The following is a 24857-nucleotide window of genomic DNA, read 5'->3' as shown; positions in this document are numbered from 1 at the left end:
TTAACAATTAATTTTGAAAAGTCATAATTTGAGCATATTTTTTTCTCTCAAGAAAATAGAACACGACAATACATCCATCCACACACCAATAAACATAAAATTTAGAAAACAAAATGTGGTACCAGGAATTACTGCTGAGAGCACAATGAATTTGTGATTGGAAGCCAAGGCGTCAGAGGGGTTTGTAACACTACAAATAAAAATATAATTCACATGCCTCCTTTTGTCATTCAGTGTGTGAAGTACACTGAGCGGATTGGCTCAGAAAAACCCTGCAGAAAGTGAACTCATCTTTCATTGTAGCTGTTCACAGTCACACCTTTGACACAGCTTTGTGACCACAGCCACAAATTCATGGCAGATGGCAGACTGAATAAGAGGCATCACTCTACACTGATGAGACAGTTTGTTTTATTAGAAAATATAATAGAGAAGCTGCATTTGAGGACATCTCCTCTGAAGCAGAGAATACAGTGCAGTCATGTGTTCTTAAAATGAAAGAAGAACCAAACCTGTGGAGTATGTCTGCATTTGTTCTTTTGGATGGTTAAAACCTCCAAACCTATTTATATATTACTCCAAAAATGTCAAATCTCTCTTCAGTCCTTCTTCTCTCTTCCTGCTCGCCGTCTGCACTGCCGCAGGATGCAGCGTATCCCCACCCACCACAAAGCAGCGACGGTCATCAAAGCGACCAGCAGGGCAGCACCGGTGTCCAAGCTGTGGTACTGGAACCAGTTCAGGTCGTATGATGCCAACCGCAGATGCCTAGCTCCACCATGTCGCATCACAAACTCCACCCAGAAGACGGCGGTACTCAGTGGCGTTACTGGCTGGTCGCGGTGCACCGCTGACAGACGCTTCATGTTGGTCCTGTAGCTGTGCATGGTAAACAAACAGGAAGTCTTTAACAGTTTCACTGTTAAACAGTAGTGCACTTTTACTGTGAAGGAATCAGGTCAAAGACAGGAAATAAAATGTTATTAAACAGGTCCAAATGTACAAAGACGAAACTATTAACAGGAAATATACAAACACAATTCCACACTACAATCACCTTTACCTTGGCTGGTTTGTGACAACGTGCAGCGCCTCTGCCAGCTCCTCAGCTGTCAGATGGTTGAAGTCCAGGACGATGGCGGTGCCTCTGCGGCTCATACGGGCGAGATTATCAGGCTGATCGCCAAACAGCGGCACGCCCACCAGAGGCACGCCGTGAAACACAGCTTCATACAGACTGTTAGTACCACCGTGTGTCACGAATGCCTTTGTCTTTGGGTGACCTGAGGACAAACAAATGCAGAGCTTTTATTGTGAAAGAACATCAAAATCCACCTGAGGAAGTTAAGGAAGTTAAAAAAACATAAAAGGCCTCATTGGGCTTTTGTTTCAAAATCCCATGACATCATGAATGAGTCATACCCAGCAGGTCGTTCTGAGGGATCCAATCAGAAATCTTCGTGTTTGGCACCAATGCAGTTGGAGGCTCGCCACGGTAACGCCAAATCACCTGAAAGGAAGAAAACACTCCTCAAGTCAAAGATGAAACAAACCATCTGAGCTTCTTCTGCATGCAGGTATTTTTTTGATGATTAATCCAGAAAGTAATCAATGATGTAATCAATATCTGCTGACAGCCCAGTCCGTGATTGTTTGTCTGTGAGTGGGTGAAGCTTCTGACCTTCTGTGGGATCTGACCGAAGGCAGTGGCGATGATGTTAGCGTGCTGCATCGTCAGGTTGGTTACCATGGAGCCGAAGGAAGCCACAATTATGCCGGCATCACCTGAACTCTGCACAAATGCCTCTAGGTCCTGGAAGATGTGACATCATCATTACATCAACACTCACCTATCCCATTTCAGAATAAAAGTGTGTGCAATCAGAGCTCACACCTCTGGCAGCTGATTGGCCGGTTTGCAGTGTAGACCGCCCACGTATTTGAAGTTTGGTGGGGTCGGCCGTGGCGTCTCAATGTCCCAGAATGTCCTGATGAGCCACACGTCGGCCTTCCCCATAGTCTCACACACACTGCTGGGAGTTCCTGTCCATACAGGAAAGAAGGGATATGACTTCAAAATAAAAGCTTGTAGTTGGCTACTTTTATTTCCTAAATTTCACATTTAGCGGTGAGAAAAGGTGCTCAATTCCTGATTACCTTTTTTTTGTACGTTTTTCACATTTATCTTTTTTAGATCTTAAGAAAATTTTTTAATATTAGACAAAGATAACACAAGTAAAGTTAAAATGCAGTCTTTTAGTCTGGAAACGGTTATAAAGCATTTCTAAAGCTATGGAACTCCAGCGAACCACAGTGAGCGCCATTATTCACAAATGGAGAAAACATGGAACAGTGGTGAACCTTTCTAGGACTGGCAGGCTGACCAATATTACCCCAAGAGCACATGAAAGACTCATCCAAGAGGTCACAAAAGACCCCAGAACAACATCCAAAGAACCGCAGGCCTCATTTGTCTCAGTTAAGGTCAGTGTTCATCAGTGTTGGGGAGTAACGGAATACATGTACCGCCGTTACGTATTTAAAATACAAAATATGAGTAACTGTATTCCGTTACAGTTACCATTTAAAAAGGTGGTATTTAGAATACAGTTACTTTGTTGAAATAAATGCGGTATTTTCCTGTTTCATATTGTCGCGGGTCAGGACTGTTTGGGTTTTGTTTGACAGCTATGTTCTGTTGTTCCAGGCGGCAGCGCTACGGTTGCCATGGTTACAGGGCAACGCTCTCTCTCTGTGACTGTGTGTTTCCTGGGTGAGAGAGCACCTTTTTGTTGTTGTTGTTGTTGTTGTGCTAAGCTAATAGGCAGAATGCTACAGGTATAGCTCTAAAGAAAGTAGAGATGGACCGATCCGATATTACGTATCGGTATCGGTCCGATACTGACCCAAATTACTGGATCGGATATCGGCGAGAAATAAAAAATGTAATCCGATCCATTAAATATCAAAAAAGCACCTCACAAAACTTGCTACACAGCATAGCACGTCGCAGCAGTGTGCATCACGTGATAGAGCGGCTGTGTGTATTTGTAGCCTAGCTAGCAAACCAGCATTTCATCTCCGAGGAAGTTTTCCCAGAGAGAAGTAAAGCAAGTGTGTAAGTTCATCTCTGAATGTTTGTAAAGCTTATGGAGCGACTGCCTCTCTCTCTCTCTCTCTCTCTCCTGCTGCTACTTCAATCGTGAAACTGCTTAATGATCAGCTGATCGGCTTTTCTGTCGCGAGTCCGTCTCTCTTCTTAGTTTTTGGCCCACTTCTCACCAGAAAGAGGAAACCAGCGGCTGAACAACAGCAGCACGTTTAAACTTGATAAGCTGTTGTTAGAATTTATTTATTAATACTTTCTACACCAGGATCCTTTTCTACATAGCTGACTGCTGGTAACTGTGCAGGGGCGGATCTAGCAAAGTTTAGCCAGGGGGGCCGATAGGGCATGAACAGGGAAAAGGGGGCACAAAGACATACTTTTCTTTCTTATTCTCATTTAAAATGTCTAGCTTTTAATAAATAATTATCTGACTCTTACACCCAAAGTTTTAATCTGATGTAAAATGTATAGAAGTCCATTACTGTATATAGTAACTGTTAAGTCTAATATACCCTAGTAAGCTATAGTACTTTTTCCTTTGGGAAGATACCATCTGTGCAGTCTGCAATTCTGTTGAAGAAAGATGTTGAATCTATTTAATTATTCTTGAAAAATAATTTATTTCTGTGCATTTTCCCCCTGCATCAAATTAAATTTGATTACATCGATTAAGCATCATGAGGTGGAGGGTGGTTCCCTATTTTTTTTTTGCTGGGAGTTTGCAACCCTATTAGTTAGGTTGCTTAATATTTCTGCTAAGTACTCTTTAAAATACCAGAATAGGGAGGATGGAGCAGGTTTAAGGTTATTAGTTTGATCAGTATTGCTGAACTATGAAATATTTTGGGTGCAGTGTATTTTTTTACATACAGGTATAACAGAATAGCTTTAGTGTTGTTATTTATTTAAACTTGAATATGAACTTATACAAAATGCAGCAAGATATTAAAAAAAACATTTTATTGATTAAAAAACACTATATCGGATTCATATCGGTATCGGCAGATATCCAAATTTATGATATCGGTATCGGTATCGGACATAAAAAAGTGGTATCGTGCCATCTCTAAAAGAAAGTAGCCTCATGGGCAGTGTAGTCCGTGCTGCAGGGAGAATGGACTGCCATACCTGTTATGTGTCTGTGAGCGAGAGGAGGGAGAAAAAGGAGAGTGGAAAAGTACGAGCTGTCACTGAGCAAAAACGGGAGCTGGAAGCATGTAAATATAATAATAACCACTGCAGCCAAGAAGAGTGCCTGACGAGCCCAGTTGTAAGTACGTTATTAAGACTCGACTGTACACTGTGTTCGTGTTTTCCTCCAAAAACAATAAGTTCCGTTGGAGCAGCCTTTCAACACCTCTCTCTGTCTCTCGCAAGCAAAGTTGACCCACACAACAAAGTAAAGCTATTTTTCGGCTACGAGCCCGACACGGAACCCGTATTAGTCAGAGGTCCCTTTACTACGGTTCGGAGCCACGGACCTTCAGTAATAGTAATAAATCACAGCAATAGTACATTCATGTAGTTGTAAACAGCATGATAATATATTAAGTAATCCAAAGTATTCAGAATACGTTACTCTCATTGAGTAACGTAACGGAATACGTTACAGAATACATTTTGGGGCATGTATTCTGTATTCTGTAATGGAATACATTTTAAAAGTAACCTTCCCAACACTGGTGTTCATGACTCCACCATAAAAAAGACTGGGCAAAAATGGCCTGCATGGCAGAGTTCCAAGACGAAAACCACTGCAGTGCAAAAGGAACATAAAGGCTCGTGTCAGTTTTGCCAGAAAATATCTTGATGATCCTCCAGAGTCTGGGACAATACTCTGTGAACTGATGGGACAAAAGTTTAACTTTTTGAAAAGTGTGTGTCCCAGTACATCTGACGTAAAAGTAACATGGCCTGTAAATGGTAAATGGCCTGTATTTGTATAGCGCTTTACTTAGTCCCTAAGGACTTTGGAGTGGTCCAGTCAAGGTCCTGACCTGAATCCGACTGAGATGCTGTGGCATGACCTTACAAAGGTGGTTCATGCTTGAAAACCCTCCAATTTGGTTGAAATACAACAACTCTGGAAAGATGAGTGGACCAAAATTCCTTCACAGCACTGTAATAGATTTATTGCCAGTTACTGCAAATGCAACCTGCTGCCCAAATGCAAAGAGAGCCCCGACCAGTTATTAGGCAATCTGGCAATCACATTTTCACACAGGGACATGTAGGTTTGGATTTTTCCCCCTTAATAGAAAACACCTTCATTTAGAAACGGCATTTTGTGTTTCCTTGTGTTATCTTTGTCTAATATTTCAATTTGTTTGATGATCTGAAACATTTAAGAGTGACACACATACAAAAAAATAGTAAATCAGGAGGGGGACAAACACTTTTTCCCACCACTGTGTACCAGATAATGACATCATTATGATGTGACCTCTGACCTTTGATCTCACTATAGTATTTATTCACAGACAGCTTCCAGGCAAGTTCAGTTAGCATGGATGATGCAACATATGTCACCATGTTGATCAGTCTCTCCGTGAACGTCATGTGGTCGTTGTATGGAAGAGGAGCTAATGGAACATAAGATGGTGGCAATGGGGCGTGGCCACAGTGTCGCTCCATAACACTGCCAAAGCTGAAGCGCAGCGAGAGGACGAGTGGCACGCCGAGCATGTCAGCCAACAGGTCGCCACACATTGCAAAGGGGTCTTGTAGGATAACATCAAAAGCACTGTCCTGCAGAGTCGCCATCAGCTGCTGGTTCTTCAGCACCCCATCACACTGCTGCCTCCCAAAGTCCAGGGTGCGGCCCATGAAATGGTTCATCTTCATGATCTTTTGCAGCGGTGAAGAGGTGTGTGACTCGTACATGGAGAACTGGATGAATTTGTGCAGGGTGCCCACATATTCCTCCCTGCTATATGACACCTGCAAGTGAAAAAACACCTGATCAAGTTTATTGTTTAGTTACCGCCCAGTAATGGTGTGTAAACTGTCAGCCTGGAGATTAAAGACAAGATAAAATAAGTCATGAAACATGGAATAAAAGCCTCATGCAATTGGTGTTTATGTTGATATACTGTGTTTGGCTTTGTGCATTATGAACAAACATCTCCACTTTGACCTTGTCCGTCCAAAGGACCTTAATCCAGCGTCATGGTCTTGGGCCTGTTGCCCAGTGGTCTGTGTATTTTGGGTTTTCAAATTAGGTTCAAACATCTTTAGAATTTTTAAATTCTTAAGTTTACATTTCATGTATTAGTCTACAACTTCTGTTATATCCTTTGTTGGTTGATTTTGGTATTTGTAGTAATCTTTTATTTTGAGTCCTACTAGTTTTTGCTCCTTCCTGATTTGGTTCACCTGTGTCTTGTTCTCCACTTCCCCTAATCACCCACCTGTGTGCATATTGTCTCACTCTCCTTTTGTCAGAGTGTCAGTTCATCTCCCCTTCTTGTCTCTCAGCTCCAGTCGCTCCTAGTCCAAGTATTATTTCCCAGTTTACGGCTTTGAGTTTCATTTTGTGTTTTATATTCTACATTGTATTTTCCCTGCAGCAAAATGGCTCATTGTGAGTTTACCACAGCCTGCCTCACACGTCTGCATTTGGTTCCTCACACACCTCGCACTTTGCAATCTTGAAAGTATACTCTAACCATAAAACAGCCCCCGCAGATGCTATTCCAGAGGAGTTTGGAGAGAAGGAGGAAAGATTATTCAGGATTGCATTCACAAGTCCTTTGATTTAAAGATTCTATCAGTCGGGCTAAGAGGCATTGACGCCATCCTCAGGGACAACCCATGATTACTTCAGTTGCCTAGGATTTATAAACACATTCTTGGTTTCCACAAGAGAATTGATACGAGTCCCCTCACTGGCTCTGCATCGTCACTATTTCGACAGACTGTTTTTTTCCTTACCTGGCCCTGCTTCCTTTTTGGCAAGCCAGTGGTCAAAGGATGAGGAACCTTTCCCAGATCATCCCGCATCTGTGGTCAAGAAAGAACACTGCACTTGCCACACCACTTCCTTTCCACTGTAAGACTGCTCTTCTGCCTTGATGCCACTGCTCAGCTTTCCAAATGCACCACTGAATGACACAGGAAATCATTCCTGCCCGTGGCCATCTCTTCTACAACTCCTTTTTTTTCTGCTCTTGCTCTTGACGAAGGCGGTCACACTTTTCTCCTCTCCCTTAGCTTCCCTGCTTAGCCTCTTATGTCCTTGTCTAGTCTCGTGTTTTTTGCATTACTTTTCCCTGGAACACTCTCTCACAGTGTTCTCTAAAACCTAAAAGAGGAATTATGGATTTGATCAACTTGTCCCTAAATGCAATTGACACCCCTTTCTCAATGAGAAGTCTGGGCTTGGGTGAGCCTGAGTGCTGAAGATATCTACCTATTCGGAACCATGGTAACAGGGTTCTGGCTGATCGGAGCTGGCTTGGCCCTGACTTATCGAAGAATTAAGAAAGCGGAACCGGCTGTTCAAACCCCCACAAGGCTGCCCGCTGGGATTGAAATGATGGGAAGAGGTGTGAGTTTCTCAAAATGGGCTCATTGAGTGCAGCACGGATAAGATCTTGGAGAGGCTATGGCTGCCGTGAATACTCAGAATAAGATCTCTGAGTGCAGACTGGATTACATCTTGGGGAGGCTCACTATGGTCGTGAGTTCTCAGAATCGGCTCTTTGAGCACAAGAATGACAACATCATGGTGAAGCTCGCGGCTCTCCAATGGGAGATTGAGAGACCAGTGTTGGACTGTTAGAACTGCTTTGAAATTCATATGAGCTGTTCGCACTAAAGTAAAAAGTTAAAAGCACCATCACTTCATGTGGATACCCTTTCAGCGCCAGCTGCTGTCGCAAGGCTGGAGCCGAACAAAAACACCCTGATAACGACTGTGTTTAGTCTGTTCCTTCCCATTCCCTACAAGGCCACCTGGGTTGGCTGGAAGACTGTTTACTTAGCCTAGCAGGGCGAAGGACACTGTCTCAGCCTATTTCACTGCAGGGCAACCTGCACGTGGCGAATAAAGCCTTGATTGATTGATTGATTGATCGATCTAATGCACAGTACACACTGCAATAGTTACACCCTTTTGCACATGCTCTACAATAAAATAACAAATGACAAAGTTTCACAGGTTAGAGTTAAATATCAATCATGTATATTTCACCTCTGCAATATTCTTGATATTTAACTTTGCAATATATTGTATTATTTAATCAGTTTAGTCTGTTACTGTTATTGTCTTGTAATTATTATTATTACTATTAAAGTATTCTCATTTTGATTCTGATTGATATGACCCCCTTTGAGCAAGTGGTTTGGCGACAGTGGGAACGAAAAAGCTTCTTTTTAACAGGAAGAAACCTCCAGCAGAACCAGTGAAGGGATGAAGACAGGACAAAAGACATGCTGCGGAAGAGAGCCAATGATTAATAATAAGTAATGATTCAATGCAGAGAGGTCTATAAACACATAGTGAGTGAAAAAGGTGACTGAAGAAGGAATACTCAATGCATCATGGGAATCACGTGTAGCTTCTCTGCTTAGCCAATTTAATTAAAAATTTATAGAAAACTTCTTTCATAGTGTAATTATGGTCTAATTTATAGTCACAGCATTCACTTACTATGTCTTTAGGGCAGTGTTGCCAACTTAGCGACTTTGTCGCTATATTTAGCGAGTTTTCAGACCCCCTAGCGACTTTTTTTCTAAAAAAAGTCGCTAAAAAAGACGTGAAAGACATTAAATTTCTTTTAGGAATTATTGTTTTTTGTAATTTGTAGTTCTAAATAAATTCTAAATGCATTTAGGACGTTTTTTGCTCACTTTATGTCTCGTCCACGATGTTATTTCTCTCTCCAGCAGCATAGGTTACAATTACATTAGCATGACCAATTATGCAAATTAGGTGATGACATCATTTAGCGACTTCTAGCGACTTTTAGGACAACCAATAGCGATTTTCCTTACTGAGGAGTTGGCAACACTGCTTTAGGGATTCACTAACTTAGCTTAGCTCATAGCCGACTTGCTAGCAGCATGGCCTCTTCACCTGTCTCTCCTATACTTTCCTGCTCATTGTGTCAGATGTTTAGTTACTCCTTTGCCTCCTTTAGACAGTAATGATAGTTGTAATAAATGTAGCCTATTTGCAGCTCTGGAGGCCGGGATTACTGAATTGGAGACTCGGCTTCGCACCCTTGAAAAACCCGCTGCTAGCCAGGCCCCTGTAGCTGGTGCAGCTGAAGGTATTGTAGGCCCCCCTAGCTATCCCCTAGCAGAATGTCTTGAGCAGCCGGAGAAACAGGATAACTGGGTGACAGTGAGGAGGAAGTATAGTCTTAAACAGAAGCCCCTGGTACACCACCAACCCATTCATGTGTCTAACTGCTCTTCTCCACTTGGTGACACACCCGCTGGGGATCAAAATCTGTTAATTAGTGATTCTGTTCTGAGATACATGAAGCTAGAAACACCGGCAACCATAGTCAACTGTCTTCCAGGAACCAGAGCAGGCGACATTGAGGGAAATTTAAAACTGCTGGCTAAGGGTAAACGTAAATTCAATAAAAATATAATCACATTGTCAGTAATGGCACCCGGTTACGTCAATTGGAGGTCCCTAAAGTTAATAATGAATCTGTGGGTAACTTTGCCAAAACAATGTTTTCCCTCCCCAATCGGACCAGAAGTGACATGTTTAGCTGCATGTTCTCCTTAAGTTGCTGGCTGTCTCAGTGGTGTCCAAAAAATAATGCGGGCTTTATAGATAATTGGGAAACTTTCTGGCAGTTTTGGGGAGTAATGGAATACATGTACCGGTGTTACGTATTTGAAATACAAAATATGAGTAACTGTATTCCGTTACAGTTTCCGTTTGAATAGGTGGTAATCATAATACAGTTACTTTGTTGAAATAAATAGAATACACGGCGGTCATTTCTGGTTTCATATGGTAGGCTATCCCCTCACAGTCAGGTGCAGGTTTAGCTCAGTTGGATGAGCATGTAGTTATATATTGCATGCCTGAGAGCGGCCGGCCTGGGTTCGAATACGACCGGATAATTTTATCTATTATCAGAATTATCCTGATAATAATTCTTTTTTTTTTTTTTTTTTTTTTTTTTTTTAAACTCAATTCCCATCCGGGATTAATACAGTTTCTCTGATTCTGATTGCTGGAAACCCAAACAAAACATGTAATAAGAGGCTCTAATGTAAGTGTCCTGTTAATGTTGGTGGCGTCAGTTACACAATGGACCTAGAGCCAGCACAGCAGAGCCAGCAGTGCACTGGCAGGAATGCATTTCTTAGTTGGACACCACTTCATAAGAAGAATGGGATGGGCGAAACTTCAGCATCTTCGATATACTATTGTTGTGTGATTTTTATTACTATTAATGAAGGCTAATGACGGCCACCGAGCTAACATTGTTAGCTGGCGTTAGTTGAGGTTAATTCATAGACTGCAGACTGTTAGGCCGTTTCTAAATACTCAAGTACGCAAGTCCGTAATCACGTTTTCGCTAGTCCGGACTTCACAGTTCATACGGGAGTCTGGACTTTCCGAGAACGCAGCGCGATCATTCTACAATTGGAACGGCGGCGTACTTGATGACACCACAGCTCCTGAGTTTTTATTGACATCCCCTCTTAATTTAACTGTGATTAATATTTGCAATATAAATGACACATGGCATTAAAAAAAATACACATGATGTAGTAGATTTCTTTAAGAAAAAAAAACATTTGGCAAAATTCACTTTTATGTATCATCTGTTTCATAATGTCTAATAAGCTTCATACAGTTAAGCACAATCACTTCCACATGATTATTAACAGAGAAAAAGAAAACATATTACTGATACAGAAATAGTTTTCTATACATGATCACTGCAAAAAGTGCAGCCTTACCTAATGTCCACCCTATTGTTACTCATTTTATGTTAAGATTTAAAAGTCTAGTTGGTATTGGTATGGTGAGTAGCCTTCAGTAATAGTAATAAATCACAAAGCAATAGTACATTCATGTAGTTGTAAAAAGCATGACAATATATATTTGTCACGGGCAGTGTTGGGTAAGTTACTTTAAAATAGTAACTTAGTTACATTACTAGTTACTTCTATCAAAAGTAACTCAGTTACTTCAAGTTACTCGTTACTTTCAAAGTAACTAGTTACTAGGGAAAGTAACTTTGGTTTTACTCAGAATTCTCTTGTTAATGTGTTGCTTCCATAACTTTGCCAGTCTTCTAGCTTCCTTACTTGCCACAAGTGCACTGTGCCACCTACCAATAGAAAGGAAAAGATAATGTGCATATTTCCACGAGAGAAATCCCACGCCTGGACCGTCAATGACTGCTGCCATGATTCTAGCCTACGTCACAGCGTCATGTGCACCTTTTACATCCAACACAAAAACTGCAGTCGTGGTGCTTTGATTGTACTCAGAACTTGGAAATTCTGCCTTCTGAATAGGAAGATGTAGGTAACACCAGACTGCAGATGACCTGCATACAGGGCTGGACTGGGACAAAAATCGGCCCGGGCATTTTGACTAGAGACTGGCCCACCATTATAGGAAAAATCATAAAGCCTTTGAATGAAAACAAACGCTGTTGTGACAGTGATGTACACTGTTTTGATGGTATGTATGCATCAATCTATCAATCGTTTGTTGTAAGATTCAGATAATTATTTTCTAAAAGCTAGACATTTTAAATGAGAATAAGAAAGAAAAGTATTTCTTTGTGCCCACCTCTCCGTGTTAATGCCCTACCTGGCCCCCCTGGCAAAACTTTGCAAGATCTGCACCTGCACAGTTACCAGCTGTCAACTACCTAAAAGGGATTCTGGGGTTATCTGTCTCTCAGAAACAGTTCATAACTTCCCTTCAACTCATTTATGTCACCTAAAAGATAAACCTGTTTCTCCATCACCTGTTCAGCTCTGATGATTCAGTAAGGACATCTCCTGGTTTCATCTTCATGTTTCCCTCTCACCAGATAACCAAACCGATATCATGACCAGCAGCTTTTTTGCAGCTGTGGCTCCAGCAAACATCTGCTGATACTAGAAATTAATATTAAATAAATTCTAACAACAGTTGATCAAGCTTAAACGTGCTGCTGTTGTTTAACGCGACATCGGCTGGTTTCCTCTTTCTGGCGCAAAGTGGGCGATAAACAAACAAGAGAGCCGATCAGCTGATCATTGATCAGTTTTCATGATTGAAGTAGAAACGGGAGAGGGAGGGGGAGAGAATGAGAGAAGAAGAGGCAGCTGTGCAGCGTAAAGACAGAATAACTCCAGCTTTGTGCCTTTTTCATTGTAGCTGAATTACAGGACAAACTGTTCCTTTTCACCTCAATAAGAAACGCCTAATATTTTCTCTGAACACCAGACGGGACGGTTGGCAACTCTAATAACTTATGAACAAAATAAAGTTCAACATTAACTTCATAGCACCCACCCAGCTGTATAGAAACTCCGTCATGTTAGCTAGTACGCAGTATGGAAAAAGTCAGAATAACGAAAATAAACTCCACCTAAACTTGGTTTATATCTGACCCAGATAGACTGCAGGTCATAACTTCTTACCTGAAGTTCAGTTCACACTTGGACCGGCGGCCGCCTCGGGTCTCTTTTCCTTCTGCGTCCCCTTTCCCTCATCCACCTGCTGGCCTCCAGCACTTGCCAATGTTACAGAATCTGTGGAAGCTCCGCGATAGCCACCACACGAAGTAACGAGTAACGACCCTATCTAAATCCCAGTAACGACTAACGCGTTCCTGATTTTGGCATAATAACTAGTTACCGTGCTCGTTACCACAATAATAACGTAGTTACTGTAACGCGTTACTTAATAACGCGTTAGTCCCAACACTGGTCACGGGTTGCCGGGGCAAGCCGTGTGTGAATTATTTAGGACCCAAGATGCGACAGCTCTGGTGCAAGTGAGTTTATTTAGCAAAAGTAGATACAAACAAAGATGGTGAGGGTGAGCTTAAAACTAAGAAAACCTAAACTGGGAAAAACTAAGGGAAAAACAAACCTGAAATCTTGAGACAAGAAACCGAGATGCAGGGAGACGAAGAGAACATGGGGGAAAACCACACAGGACGACGTAGGGAGAAACGCAGATGAACCAGCCACGAGGACGAGGGAACACACACTATAAATACCACACACCAGTAATCAGGGGATGTGAAACAGGAGGGAAGCACACCTGGGTGAAATCACAACAGACGAGGCAGGGGAAATGTAAACTGAACATACTCACATAAGACAAGGACCTTCAGAATAAAACAGGAAACTAACAGACACAGAGAACCAGACAAGACACTGAACTGAACAGACAGACTCACAAGCAGTCACAGTGACACCACAGACAGACAGAGGGAACACAGAGAAGTGGGAGCAGGCAGGCACAAAACAAAACCCTAACGAATGGCAAACCAAACCCAAAGACATCACAGAATAAACAAGAACACAGAATATTATAAAGAAACACAACTGAGTCATCAGACTCAGGACCATGACAATATTAAGTAATCCAAAGTATTCCATTATGTTTCTCTCATTGAGTAATGTAACGGAATATGTTACAAATTACATTTTGTGGCATGTATTCTGTAATCTGTAGTGGAATACATTTAAAAGGCTCCTTCCCAACACTGCTTTCTGGAGGAAACCAGGTCTTGTTAGGTGAGACGGCATCCATCCCACTTTGGATGGAGCAGATTTCTAGAAGTCTGGCTACATGGCTATCCAGAGTTGGGACCAGGAAGCAGTCAGTACTATTGCTGCAGCATTTTGGATTAACTGAAGGCTTTTCAGGGAGTTTTTAGGACATCCCGATAATAATGAATTACAGTAGTCCAGCCTGGAAGTAATAAATGCATGAACTAGGTTTTCAGCATCACTCTGACACAGGATATTTCTTATTTTAGAGATATTGCGCAAATGGAAGAAAGCAGTCCTACATATTTATTTAATATGTGCATTGAAGAACATATCCTGGTCAAAAATGACCCCAAGATTCTTCACAGTGTTACTAGAGGCCAAGGTAATGCCATCCACCACTGGGTTTTTGGGGAAAATTGAAGACTAATGAATCTGTAAATAAATAAACTGTTGTGTTGGGTGTATTACAGAAGCAATTTCATTCTCTGTGCTAGCTAATGCAAATGGTCACATAAACCTTTCTGTTTTCAAGCGAGTAATAAATAAATCAGCTATTTCTGACTCAGCTGGTATTAATTGTGTTCTTGTATGTATTAACATTGAGACTAGTGAATTGTATATAGAGGTTACCTTTTGGGTTAAAAAAGCCTTCTGATGTCAGAATTGCGTTGAGTGTTTCACTCTCCAATAACCAATCTACCTCTGCTCATTTAATGTCTGAGCTCTGTTTCTGAGTTAGCAAACATGATAACTGCTTCACCTGAATTAGGTGCTTCAAAGACTGTTTCTGCTAAAGCCAAGGCATTATTGTTTGAGCCTATAGGGGCTAAAACTGTTAACGTTTTTGAGAAATGAATAATAACATACCCGAGTCTCATCAGCAACTGCTCATTGTGTGTCTCAGTCAGCTCATTCTAAGTCCATTGGTGATATACCTATGAAAGCCCTAGCAGAGCACTGCTTATTATGCTCCTGAACCTGGATTCCCAGAGACTGTTTACTGTTTACTGTTCACTGTTCACTGCATGCATTCCTAAGACTGTTAGTAGGGCATATGTGCAGGTCCTTCCAGACAATATTTATGTATCACAACTTGCACTCTTAGAGACTGATGATCTACCCGGGGCCTCCCCTGAGTATGAGAACCCTACACCCATCCTCACTCCCTGAATGGGGGTGGCTTGGGTCCAGCTTGTTCCTGCACCCAATTTTTTTTCCCAGGGTGGGGGCAGATGGTCCCAGCTGCAGCGTCAGCCTCTAAGGAGATCTGCATGTTCTGCGGCGCTGCCATAGCCTCCACAGTCAGCTATGAGTCCAGTCCTAGCCTATGCAACCTTCACTTGCATCGGCTGGGGCTGGTATCAGCTTTTTGCGTCCCCCGAGTCTTCAATATCCCTGGCTCCTCAGCAGAACCTATCGGTCCCATGCCACCTAATGCCACCAGAATTCAATGTCCCATGGCATTTGAGTCACAGAGGGGTCCTCACCGTCACCATCAGTGTCCAGCCAAGCCACCAATAGCGCTCGGTCACCTTCACTGATGGCGGCCTCAGAGCTGTCCTGTTTCCTCCCACATTGATGCTGGCCACAGGCCAAACCACCAGAGGTGGTCCACCTTTGCTAGCCACCTTCTTGCCGATCAGTGAAACTTCATGACTGGTTTCCTGGACAATTCTCTTTTCTCTAAACTCCTCTGGGATAGTGCCTGGGTTAGAGTATACCGTCACAAATTGCAAAGGGTGAGGTGTGTTAAGAACCAAATGCAGACATGTAAGGCAGGCTGTGGTAAGCTCACAACGAGCCATTTGGCTGTAGGGAAAAATACAATGTAGAATATAAAGCACGAAACGAAACTCAAAGCCGTAAAGTGGGAAGTAATACTTGGGCAAGGAGGGACTGGAGCTGAGAGACAAAAAGGGAAGATGAACTGACAGGAGAGTGAGACAATAGCTGTGTCCCAAAACGTCGGCTGCATCCTTCAGAGGCCGCATTTGAAGGCCGATTACGTCACAGCCAGGCGACGAAGGCTGACCCAATTCGTCGACTCCTTCAAATGCGGCTGACAAATGCGTCCTTAATTTCCCCGAATTTGAAGGATGGGTCGGGTGTGTCCGGATGTGGCCCACCATATCCCAGAATTCATAGCGTGGCCCAGCCAATTCCAGTATCCAATAATGGCGGCCGCTACTGCGTTTTAATATTACTCTTATTTCTCTTTCTGGGTCACAAAATAAACTTTTAACATATTTTCAGACGAGAATGTGGGTGTGTAAACTTCAAATATCTGCTCGGTTTATCAAGATATCGCATATTTGCAAAAGTGCTCCGACGTTTTCGGAGACGTCTGTTACCCACCCGCTTGATAGCTAGCCGGGGGGTTCAAAGGTCACTTGACCCGGCGAGAGCAGCGGACTCCCGGCTTCATTGTTTTCAGACCCCCGCTGTCTTTCGCTACTCAGGTTAAATATGATATATAAGTCACTCAGATAACTTAAAAATGAAATTGTTTGGCTTTTGTCTGTGTTTTATTTGTTCTGGAGTAAATCAGTTTGGCTGAGATCAAAGTTATTGTCTTAGATTAGATTAAATAAAACTTTATTAATCCATCGGGTTCCTCCAGGATTTTTACACAGATGAATAAACGTCAAACAGAAAACTGAATAAACAGAAGTGTGAGACGGTCGAGAATTTACGCCAGTGTCCTGTTATATTTTAGATAGCAAGGAGCAGACGGCAGAGTTTATTAAACTCCACCGAGACAGCGGTGACGCAAATCTGAAGGCTAGACCGTCCCATTTTACAGCCTCGCACTTCTGGCTTTCTTGGTCTTCGAAGGACCCGGCCCACGTAGACCGCGAAGGCCGCGTCCTTCAAAGGATGCAGCCTACGTTTTGGGACACAGCTAATACACACACAGGTGGGTGATTAGGGGAAGTGGAGACCGCTGTGGAGAACAAGACACAGGTGAACCAAATCAGAGCAGACTAGACAAAGGAAGCAAAACTAAAAGCAAAGCACAAGGAGCACAAATTCTCTCAAAGTAAAACAGGAAGTAATAATTAAACAGAGAAAACACAATCACCTTAATGAAATTAATACAAGCAACTTGACAGAGGAAGGCAACATACTAAGGGAACACAGAGACTGGCAAAACATTAACTAACCATGGGGAATACAGGGAAGGCAGGACAAACTAAATCAGGAATACAATGCAAGCTACTATAAGCAAGAATGGAGCAAAAACTAGTAGGACTCAAAATAAAAGATTACGACAAATACCAAAATCAACCAACAAAGGATATAACAGAAGTTGTAGACTAATACATGAAATGTAAACTTAAGTAAACAATTTAACAGAACTTTAAAACCCAAAAACACAGAATGCTGGGCAGCAGGTTGCAGACCATGACATCCAGCAGCCTTGTGGTTTGTCCAGATGCAGCTTTGCAACCATAAATCATGCTGCAATGTTCTTTTCAGAGAGAAGATGATTTCTCCTGAAATCCCTTCAGCCATATTTGTTCAGTGTGTTTCAAATTGTGCTGTTGTGATGGCATCAGCCACACATGGGTATATCAGTCCATTTGTTCACTTTATTAGTTTGGTTTGCAGTTTTTTCCATTAATATAATTCATTAATCATTTTATTTAAACCGAACACTGATTTTATGAGGCGCACGCATAATAGCATTGTGTGGTTTTTCTAAAAATGTTTTCTGTTATATTAATTATGTTTCTCTTTCTTTGAGTTACCTGGTTTTGGGCGGTGGCTGTTTCCTGTCTGGGCAAAAGGCCTGGCTGAGGACCCTGAGAACAAAATGCCTGCTCAGCAGGGCCAACTTTGTGCTTATCAGGATCAGGGGTGTTTTAGGTTTACTTATGTTATTCTGTGCTTAGTCAATATTAGTATGTGTTTTTATTTTCCCCTATTGTGTGTAAATGGTTTGGCCAAACCACTATAAAAGCTACCCTCTTGTCTTTGTATCTAGGTCAGTTTGTGAGTTGTGTCCACTTTGTTTGTTTAAGTTTCTGGAAATTACTTTTTGTAGAGTTATATTTAGTTGGCCTCTTTTATGGGCCTGCTAGTTATGTTTTTGAATTTTGTCTTTTGAACTTTTTTGAAGGTTAAAATGAAGAAAACCCTTTTTGAAGACTTTTTTTTCTCCTGTGTCCTCTATGCTTTGGCTGCTTGGTCCCTCACAGCTGTCATGAACTTACACTTTTAATCTGCTTCTCACAGGACTGTAAACACACAGTGGGCTAAAGTTTGAACAAAAAACAGGTACCAGCATACTACAGGAAAAATTCCTACAATTATTAGGAATAATTAAGATTGGGACTTCTGCAATATCACAAATATTCAAAGCCTCTAGGAAAATTGCCATCAGAAAAATAATGAAATCAAAACTTGAACCAAGACTCAAAATATTAACAGACCTCAGCACTGTGACACCCCAGAGTGCAACAGAGAAAAGATAACAATAAATATCTAAAATTGATGCAGAGAGCCTGAGTGCATCAACACATTATTTTCCACTTGAAATTAACCCTGTGATGCTGAGTTAGATACGCAGTTAATAAAATTAATGAATGGATGTTATCTGAGAAAAAACATGATTTCTTCCAGACAAAGAAAGTGAAAGTGTCTGATGATCAAACTTTTCATGGGAGGTACTACAAACCCTTAACTAATGTGTAGCAGTGTTCAAAGGACACTAATATCCATGGAAGTGATTGTCAGTGATTGTCAGGGATCTTCTTTGGGTGACTACAAACACGCTGTATAAACGCCAGTGTTACCTTGAAGACCAGGAAGTTGAACTTGGCAGCGTCGCGGCTGTTGTTGTAGTTGACAGACGGCGATGCATCGGGCACTAAGATGGTGACAGAATGATTCCTCTTCACCAGCTCCTCTATGATGGTCCGCATGTTCAACCAATGGCTGAACTCTCCCGGAAATGCCAGAACATGGCCACCATGTACCGGGGAGACGGGATGAAGGAGCAGGAGGGTGAGGGAAAGAAGAAGAAGAGGAAGAGACGTGGAAACCTGCATCATGTGTGAAACAACAAAAAGATCCTGAGTTTCTGAGCAAATCCAGTCAGACTGAAACTGCATGTCCAGAGTCCAATCTGCTCAAAGGTCAGCTACAGGTGAGAGCTCTGATTGGACAGCATGATTGGCCTGCTTCAAGGCAAACACAGAAACCTGTTTATCCATTGCCTTGCTGGACCTCACTCACAGTTTTTAGAGTCAGCTCAGGTAAAATGACACAGTAACACATATCACAGAATAAAACTTTAACCACAGCCTGAGCAGCTTCATATTCATCTCTCAGTCTGTGAGAATATTACATATCAAGAGTCAGACTGTACAAGAAAACACACTCTTGCAGAAACTCAACACTGCAGCTTTCATGAACACTTTTTCTGATCTGCTTTAAAATGGATGATAAGTAAAGACAATACATCTGAGAGCTCAAAGCGCCATACTGCAGCCGTTTCCTGTTCTTTAAAGAGTTTTTATTTTGAAGTTTCCAGCGGAAGTTCCTCGGTGTAACTGCTGCTAGCTTCCTGTTGACCTGTGTGGTGCAAACAGAGGTTCCGAAAGTGGACAGGGCGGACGGATTCCGCATTTCCCTTTAACCGACTAAAATGGGATCTGAGAGGACTTAACGGAACCTGAAGGATCCGCCGGGCTAAAGCCAGGTAAACACAGCGGTTAAAAATGTCTCGGTTTGTCCCGGGCTGACAACCTCCATCACAGTAAAGCCTGCTAACGCAGCTAGCCGCTGTTAGCTCAAACACTTTACTAATTTCCCCAAATCTCGTTTTTTCCCACTTTGACCCTCACCGTTCCCGCCTCGTGACTTCCCTTGATCTTACGTCACATGAGTTCCGCTCTGACGAAATAGAAAAACGTCAGGGGAGCCGTTAATCAGTTGACTGAAAACGGGTAACAGGAATATTTCTGGGTGTTCTGTAAGTCTCGCGAGAAAACGTGAAGCTGTGACATCTCATTATTTGTATTCCACCTGCCGATTGCTCATCAGACTACCACAAAATAGAACTTTACATTTACAGTTAAGACCTAAGTGTAAGTGCGGTCATTTAATCCTGAAGGGGACATCTTTGTCCCCACGGTAACCTCACAGGTGAGTTCCCTCTGATTACCCAAGCTTCCTGTTTGGCTGTATGAATAAAGTGTAATTCAACTGACAGGTACAGTGAGGTGATTTGTGGAGTGTATGCAGAATGGCAGGTAAAGTATCAGGGGAAGATGGATCAATTGGAGATTATCAGTGAAACCAAGAAGGTCAATCAGATCAATCAGAGGTTGTTTCAAACGGGCGGTGGTCATGTGACCTGTGCTCTCTGATGGAGGGTCAGCCATGCATTCAGGGTACAGCTGGGCAATATGAGGAAAATATAATATGATATATATATGTGTGTGTGTATCGTGATATGTCTTGAGCCACCAGCGCCCTCGGTACCGGGGACAAAGGGGGTGAGCTGCCGTTTAAGCCTCCATGAATTTATTTATTTTTTTAACGTAAATAGCTGCATGTGTGGTATCCACAGAAACCTCGGAATCTCAGCTAGAATACAAACCATTTCTACAACCACCAAACACAGCGAAAATGACAAACAATTAAATGAGCAGTCATGTAATTTCACAAAATGTGCCCAACCACAAACAATGAAGCTACGAACTCACTCGACTTCATGTAACCAAGCAAATGGCACATTGTCTAAAAGCAGAGATCTCGCAGATTCCAAAACTGCAAGTTTTGTCACGCTCCGACCAAAATTCACTGAACCAGCTGCAAAAGAAGACCATAAATATACTTCACGTTCGATAAACAATAACATGGAATCAGGCTTACCGTGCAGTTTTTCTTTGTTTCTCTCGCCGATATGTAGCTCATATAAAAGCTGGCTTATCTAAAGTTTTCTTTGGTGTGAGGGGAGACGTTCATGTGCAGAGTTTAAAACATTCTTAATTTTGCAGTGGATGACTTTCCAGCTGGTGGAATAGATTAGTGGTACTGCTATCTTACGTGGCAATAGTTTAATGGCATGTTTTGCAAATTACCACATTTTGTTTGATATCCTCATAAAATCCAAACGACAGCGAGTCTCATTCTCTCGCTTAAGTGAAATTCCCACTGTCGCCATATTTTTCCCTATCTGGTAGTATATAAACACTAGGGGTGCAACGATACACAAAATTCACGGTTCGGTTCGATACTTTGGTGTCACGGTTCGATATTTTTTCAATACAAAAAAAAATGTTCATGCCTTTTTAATTTGTCATTTATTAAATTTTCACGGCACATTCTGCACCACCTCTCTGTGCGTTCATCATTTGTTTGAAGCCAGCTCACCTCCTGCAACCACTTTTCCGAGAATACGTGCTTCTTTTGTGGTTCAGACTCCTTCTGACATTTCTTTGGAGGTGGAGGAACATCACAGTAATTGCTTAAAGGAGCTTCTTCGACATCTTTAAGAGTTTTAAACAAATGTCTGTCCTCCTCCTGAAAATCTTATGTACGCAAACACGCGTTGCAACTTCTTATCTTGTGCGCGTTTTTTATTTTGACAGCGAATGCGCACCTGCGGACCACTTATGTGCAGCCCTGGTTATTTAACTCGTCATATTGCAGCCACAGAAATTCTTTTGTCCATGAAACCATAAAGCTGCATTTTCTTTTTGCCTTATAGTCTGATTTGTCATAACTTTTCCACTTTGTGGTAAGCTTTTCTTTGGCTGTCATTTCTTCACCCTGACCTGTCTTATTTGGCTCAGCAGAACTAAAATATATATCCTGCTGCTTTTACACACGCACTCACATAATGCTCAGCGATTCTCTGCGCGATCAACCTCTCACATGTTTAAGCTGCAGGAGATTTCACTTGTCATGTTTGCATAGTAAGCTAACGATTGATAAGATGATGTCAGAGGAATTGGTGCGCAAATTATCATCACTCACCAATCGGTGCTGTCGCTCTCTATACACAGTTCACGCGATTGCAAAGTGAAAGCAAAAAACAAGCGCAAATTCAAACGTGATTTCAATATGTCACATATTGACAGTGGCTCACCGATGCCAATGACATAATTACTCAGCTACATTTCCGAAAGAATGCAAAAGCATTGACATATATTTTTCCTTCCTACCCTAGGGCAGGGCTAGCCCGACTGGAAAAATCGCTAGCCCTGGGACGTCGGGCTAGCGATTTTGCGAGCCCTGTATCTGATTGAGGAATCACTCATCTTTGGAAAAGAGAGTTTATTACAGAGAAATGGCTCTTTCCAAAATAAAAGCTATACTATATGCTTCTTCTGGGCTATATTCTCAGCAGCATATTAAACATGTCAGGTCCCCATAAGGAGAATCATGTGCTAACGGCTGTCTAAATGACTCGGGTAAAGTTTGTAGCATGCGTGCTTGTTGTTTTTGTCTGCTTCCACTTGTCTTTGCACTAGGATGATGTCGGAGTAAATGTGCAGTCATATTCGTTGTGTTCCCACTAGTGCTGTCAGCGTAAATCTCGTTGAAATGACGTTAACGCCACAACACGGCACATCTCCGTTAACGAGCTACCGCGGATCGCCCCGTGCGTGGGGCTGGACGGCCAACACGTTAACGAGCTAACTGCGCTAACACACTAGTTCCCACCCATGTAATTGAGCATTGCTGGCACATCCAACATACTGTTTTACTTTAGTCCATGACACGCTTACCTTCAGGGTCATACGTCACATGAAAACCAAAATAGTTCCAAACGCCAGATCTGAATGAGGGTGGGGGAGGTTCAATTTGCCATGTTGCAAGGAGAGCTTAGCTTTTGTCCGAAAAAGCATGGCGGTAACGGAGAATGAGAAGGGAGAAAGCGGATCGTTGAGTGAAAGGGATGAACCAGAATTGATTTGTAAAAATGGTGCCACTTCAGTGATGTGGAACTGGTTTGGTGTTTGTCCGTCAGATACCCCCCAAAGCATTTTGTAGAACATGCAAGCGGGCCGTCGTTATTGCCGAATTTATCAGACGAAGGTGCTCGGAAATCTGGGTCCTAAACTCCGTCCGCTTCAGGTCCCAAAGTCAAACGAACACTGCAGCATCACTGAGAGTTAAAAAAAAACTGTCTAAATTCTTTCATCTTTAATAAAACGATCAGCATTGCTGCTTTACCAGGTGTAAGTATGAAGTTTAACATCCAGGCATCCATGAAAACAGAATTTATTATGTTTAACGGAGTTAGAAGTTAGCTCGCTAGTTTTGGTAGTTATCTAAGCATGATATAGCATGTTCTGACTGAGAGATTTCTGAAAAAATTCAAACGTACAGCTCTGCTATCACTTCCAACATAAATGAAGACAGGAAGCTACACAGCAGTGACGTTTGTAGGGTTACTGAAGTTGGGCTAGCTGGTATTTAATGATGTGCTACGTGATCGCTAGCGACACAGCTGTGTTAGCATAACATAAACAGTGAAGCTGGAGGATGAACGCTAACACTTTTCCACTCGATAAAAGTTAACGTGAAGGTTCCTGATGGTTAGAGACAAAACGGACCAAACTTCAGTCAGGAGAACAACTGAGATAATCCATCCACAATAGAAGGTTAGCCATTAATATACTGCAACAACATGGGAATAGAGCAGCTGTGATAGAATACAGCATTAATGAATCAATGGTACAGAAGTGGAGGAAGCAAGAAGAATGAGTTGAATAAAGTTTGATTTATCTGAATGCTTTGTTTTGCTTAATGTGCCTTATAACCCCGTGCACCTTATGGTCCGAAAAATACGTATTTGACTTTTTTTATTTGGCACACTGCAGTTGAATGTTGCAAAGCACCTCTTTTTAACTTCAGTGGATATTATACATGGTTATGCTCAGGCCCAAAATGCCTTTTGGTTAAACTTTCAGCAAGGAATTTGCATTTGCACTGTTAAAATTTTATATAGCTTTAATGCACATAAAAACAGCTGCTTGTTTAAGTGAGAATAAATGGATGGTTTGTTTTTTTTTTTGCGCTAGTAAAGTTGTGGAGTTGTATTTTGTCTCGCATGAATTATATCGTCAGTTATATCGTTATCGCAAATTTTCAAATATATATCGTGATAAATATTTTTGGCCATATCGCCCTGCTCTACAGTACACAGTCCAATAGTTACACCCTATTGGACATCCTCTACAGTGAAAATAACAAAGTTTTAAAGTTTTCTTATATTTGTAACTTTGTAATATATGGTATTATTTAATTTAGTTCAGTCTGTTACTGTTATTATCTTGGAGCGACTGTAACCACACAATTTCCTCAGGGATTTATAAAATATTCTGAAAAGTATCGAAAACAGTGTGCCAGGAGTCAGGGGTTCTTACTGGTTCTAGTGACTCTCAACTCCCAGTCAGCTGACAGCTGGTGGGGTGACTACATTGCCTGAAAACATCAGAGCACTTTTGCACATAGGTGACGTCTTGATAAATCGAGCAGATATTTGAAGCTTACATGTCTACATTCTCACATGAAAATATCTTAAAAGTTTATTTCGTGTCACAGAACCAGTCATATATTCAGGGGTGCACATAAGTGGTCCGCAGGTGTGCATTCGCTGTCAAAATAAAAGACGCGCACCAGCTAAGAAGTTGCAACGCGCATTTACATACATATAAAAGCACTGTTTTTGTCCGCTAGAGTGGGATTTTCACGGCACATTCTGCACCACATCTCTGTGCGTTCATCATCTGTTTGAAGCCAGCTCACTTCCTGCAACCACTTTTCCGAGAATAAGCGCTTCTTTTGTGGTTCGGACTCCTTCTGACATTTCTTTGGAGGTGGAGGAACATCACAGTAATTGCTTAAAGGAGCTTGCTTCTTCGACATCTTTAAGAGTTCTAAACAAATGTGTGTCCTCCTCCAGAAAATCTTATGTACGCAAACGCGCGTTGCAACTTCTTATCTCGTGCGTGTCTTTTATTTTGACAGCGAATACGCACCTGCGAACCACTTATGTGCACCCCTGAAT

At 41.9% G+C, this 24857-nt stretch overlaps 2 protein-coding genes across 6 annotated transcripts in view; one reads left to right on the top strand and one right to left on the bottom strand.

Annotated features, from left to right (window-relative positions):
• Positions 1-105: 105 nt before the first annotated feature.
• On the bottom strand, positions 106-19794 carry LOC102782775 (UDP-glucuronosyltransferase 2A2-like). Of its 2 annotated transcripts, XM_035913448.2 has the most exons (8): positions 19675-19794; positions 18622-18870; positions 5560-6049; positions 1895-2043; positions 1682-1813; positions 1423-1510; positions 1064-1283; positions 106-879 (listed from the first exon to the last, which is right to left on the bottom strand). In XM_035913448.2, exons 2-8 carry the CDS (start codon positions 18748-18750, stop codon positions 600-602), a joined length of 1488 nt encoding a protein of 495 aa, XP_035769341.1. In that variant the 5' UTR covers positions 18751-18870; positions 19675-19794; the 3' UTR covers positions 106-599. The 2 variants fall into 2 exon arrangements, with proteins under 2 accessions (XP_035769341.1, XP_006782280.2); XM_006782217.3 differs by lacking the exon at positions 19675-19794 and having other exon boundaries at positions 18622-18966.
• wu:fi75a02 (uncharacterized) overlaps positions 19376-24857 on the top strand; it is a 19246-nt gene continuing 13764 nt past the window's right edge. For all 4 annotated transcript variants that reach the window (XR_015719270.1, XM_035913437.2, XM_006782214.2 and 1 more), the window contains exon 1: positions 19376-19529. The gene's annotated coding sequence lies outside the window, so the exon portion shown is untranslated. The remainder of the gene's footprint in view (positions 19530-24857) is intronic.

This window comes from Neolamprologus brichardi, chromosome 7 (genome assembly GCF_056152115.1).
Source record: "Neolamprologus brichardi isolate AB-2024 chromosome 7, ASM5615211v1, whole genome shotgun sequence".
In the NCBI taxonomy this organism is placed as follows: Eukaryota; Metazoa; Chordata; class Actinopteri; order Cichliformes; family Cichlidae; genus Neolamprologus; species Neolamprologus brichardi.
This window is presented reverse-complemented; position numbering and strand designations above follow the sequence as displayed.

Bases quoted from the DNA above. Each gene is read 5' to 3' on its own strand.
- LOC102782775 (XM_006782217.3), bottom strand. From the start codon at position 18,939: ATGCAGTTTCAGTCTGACTGGATTTGCTCAGAAACTCAGGATCTTTTT. The intron at 2,044-5,559 runs GTCAGAGGTCAC...CTGTATGGACAG, and splicing joins ATACTATAGTGAGATCAAAG to GAACTCCCAGCAGTGTGTGT. The intron at 880-1,063 runs GTAAAGGTGATT...TACCATGCACAG, and splicing joins GTTGTCACAAACCAGCCAAG to CTACAGGACCAACATGAAGC.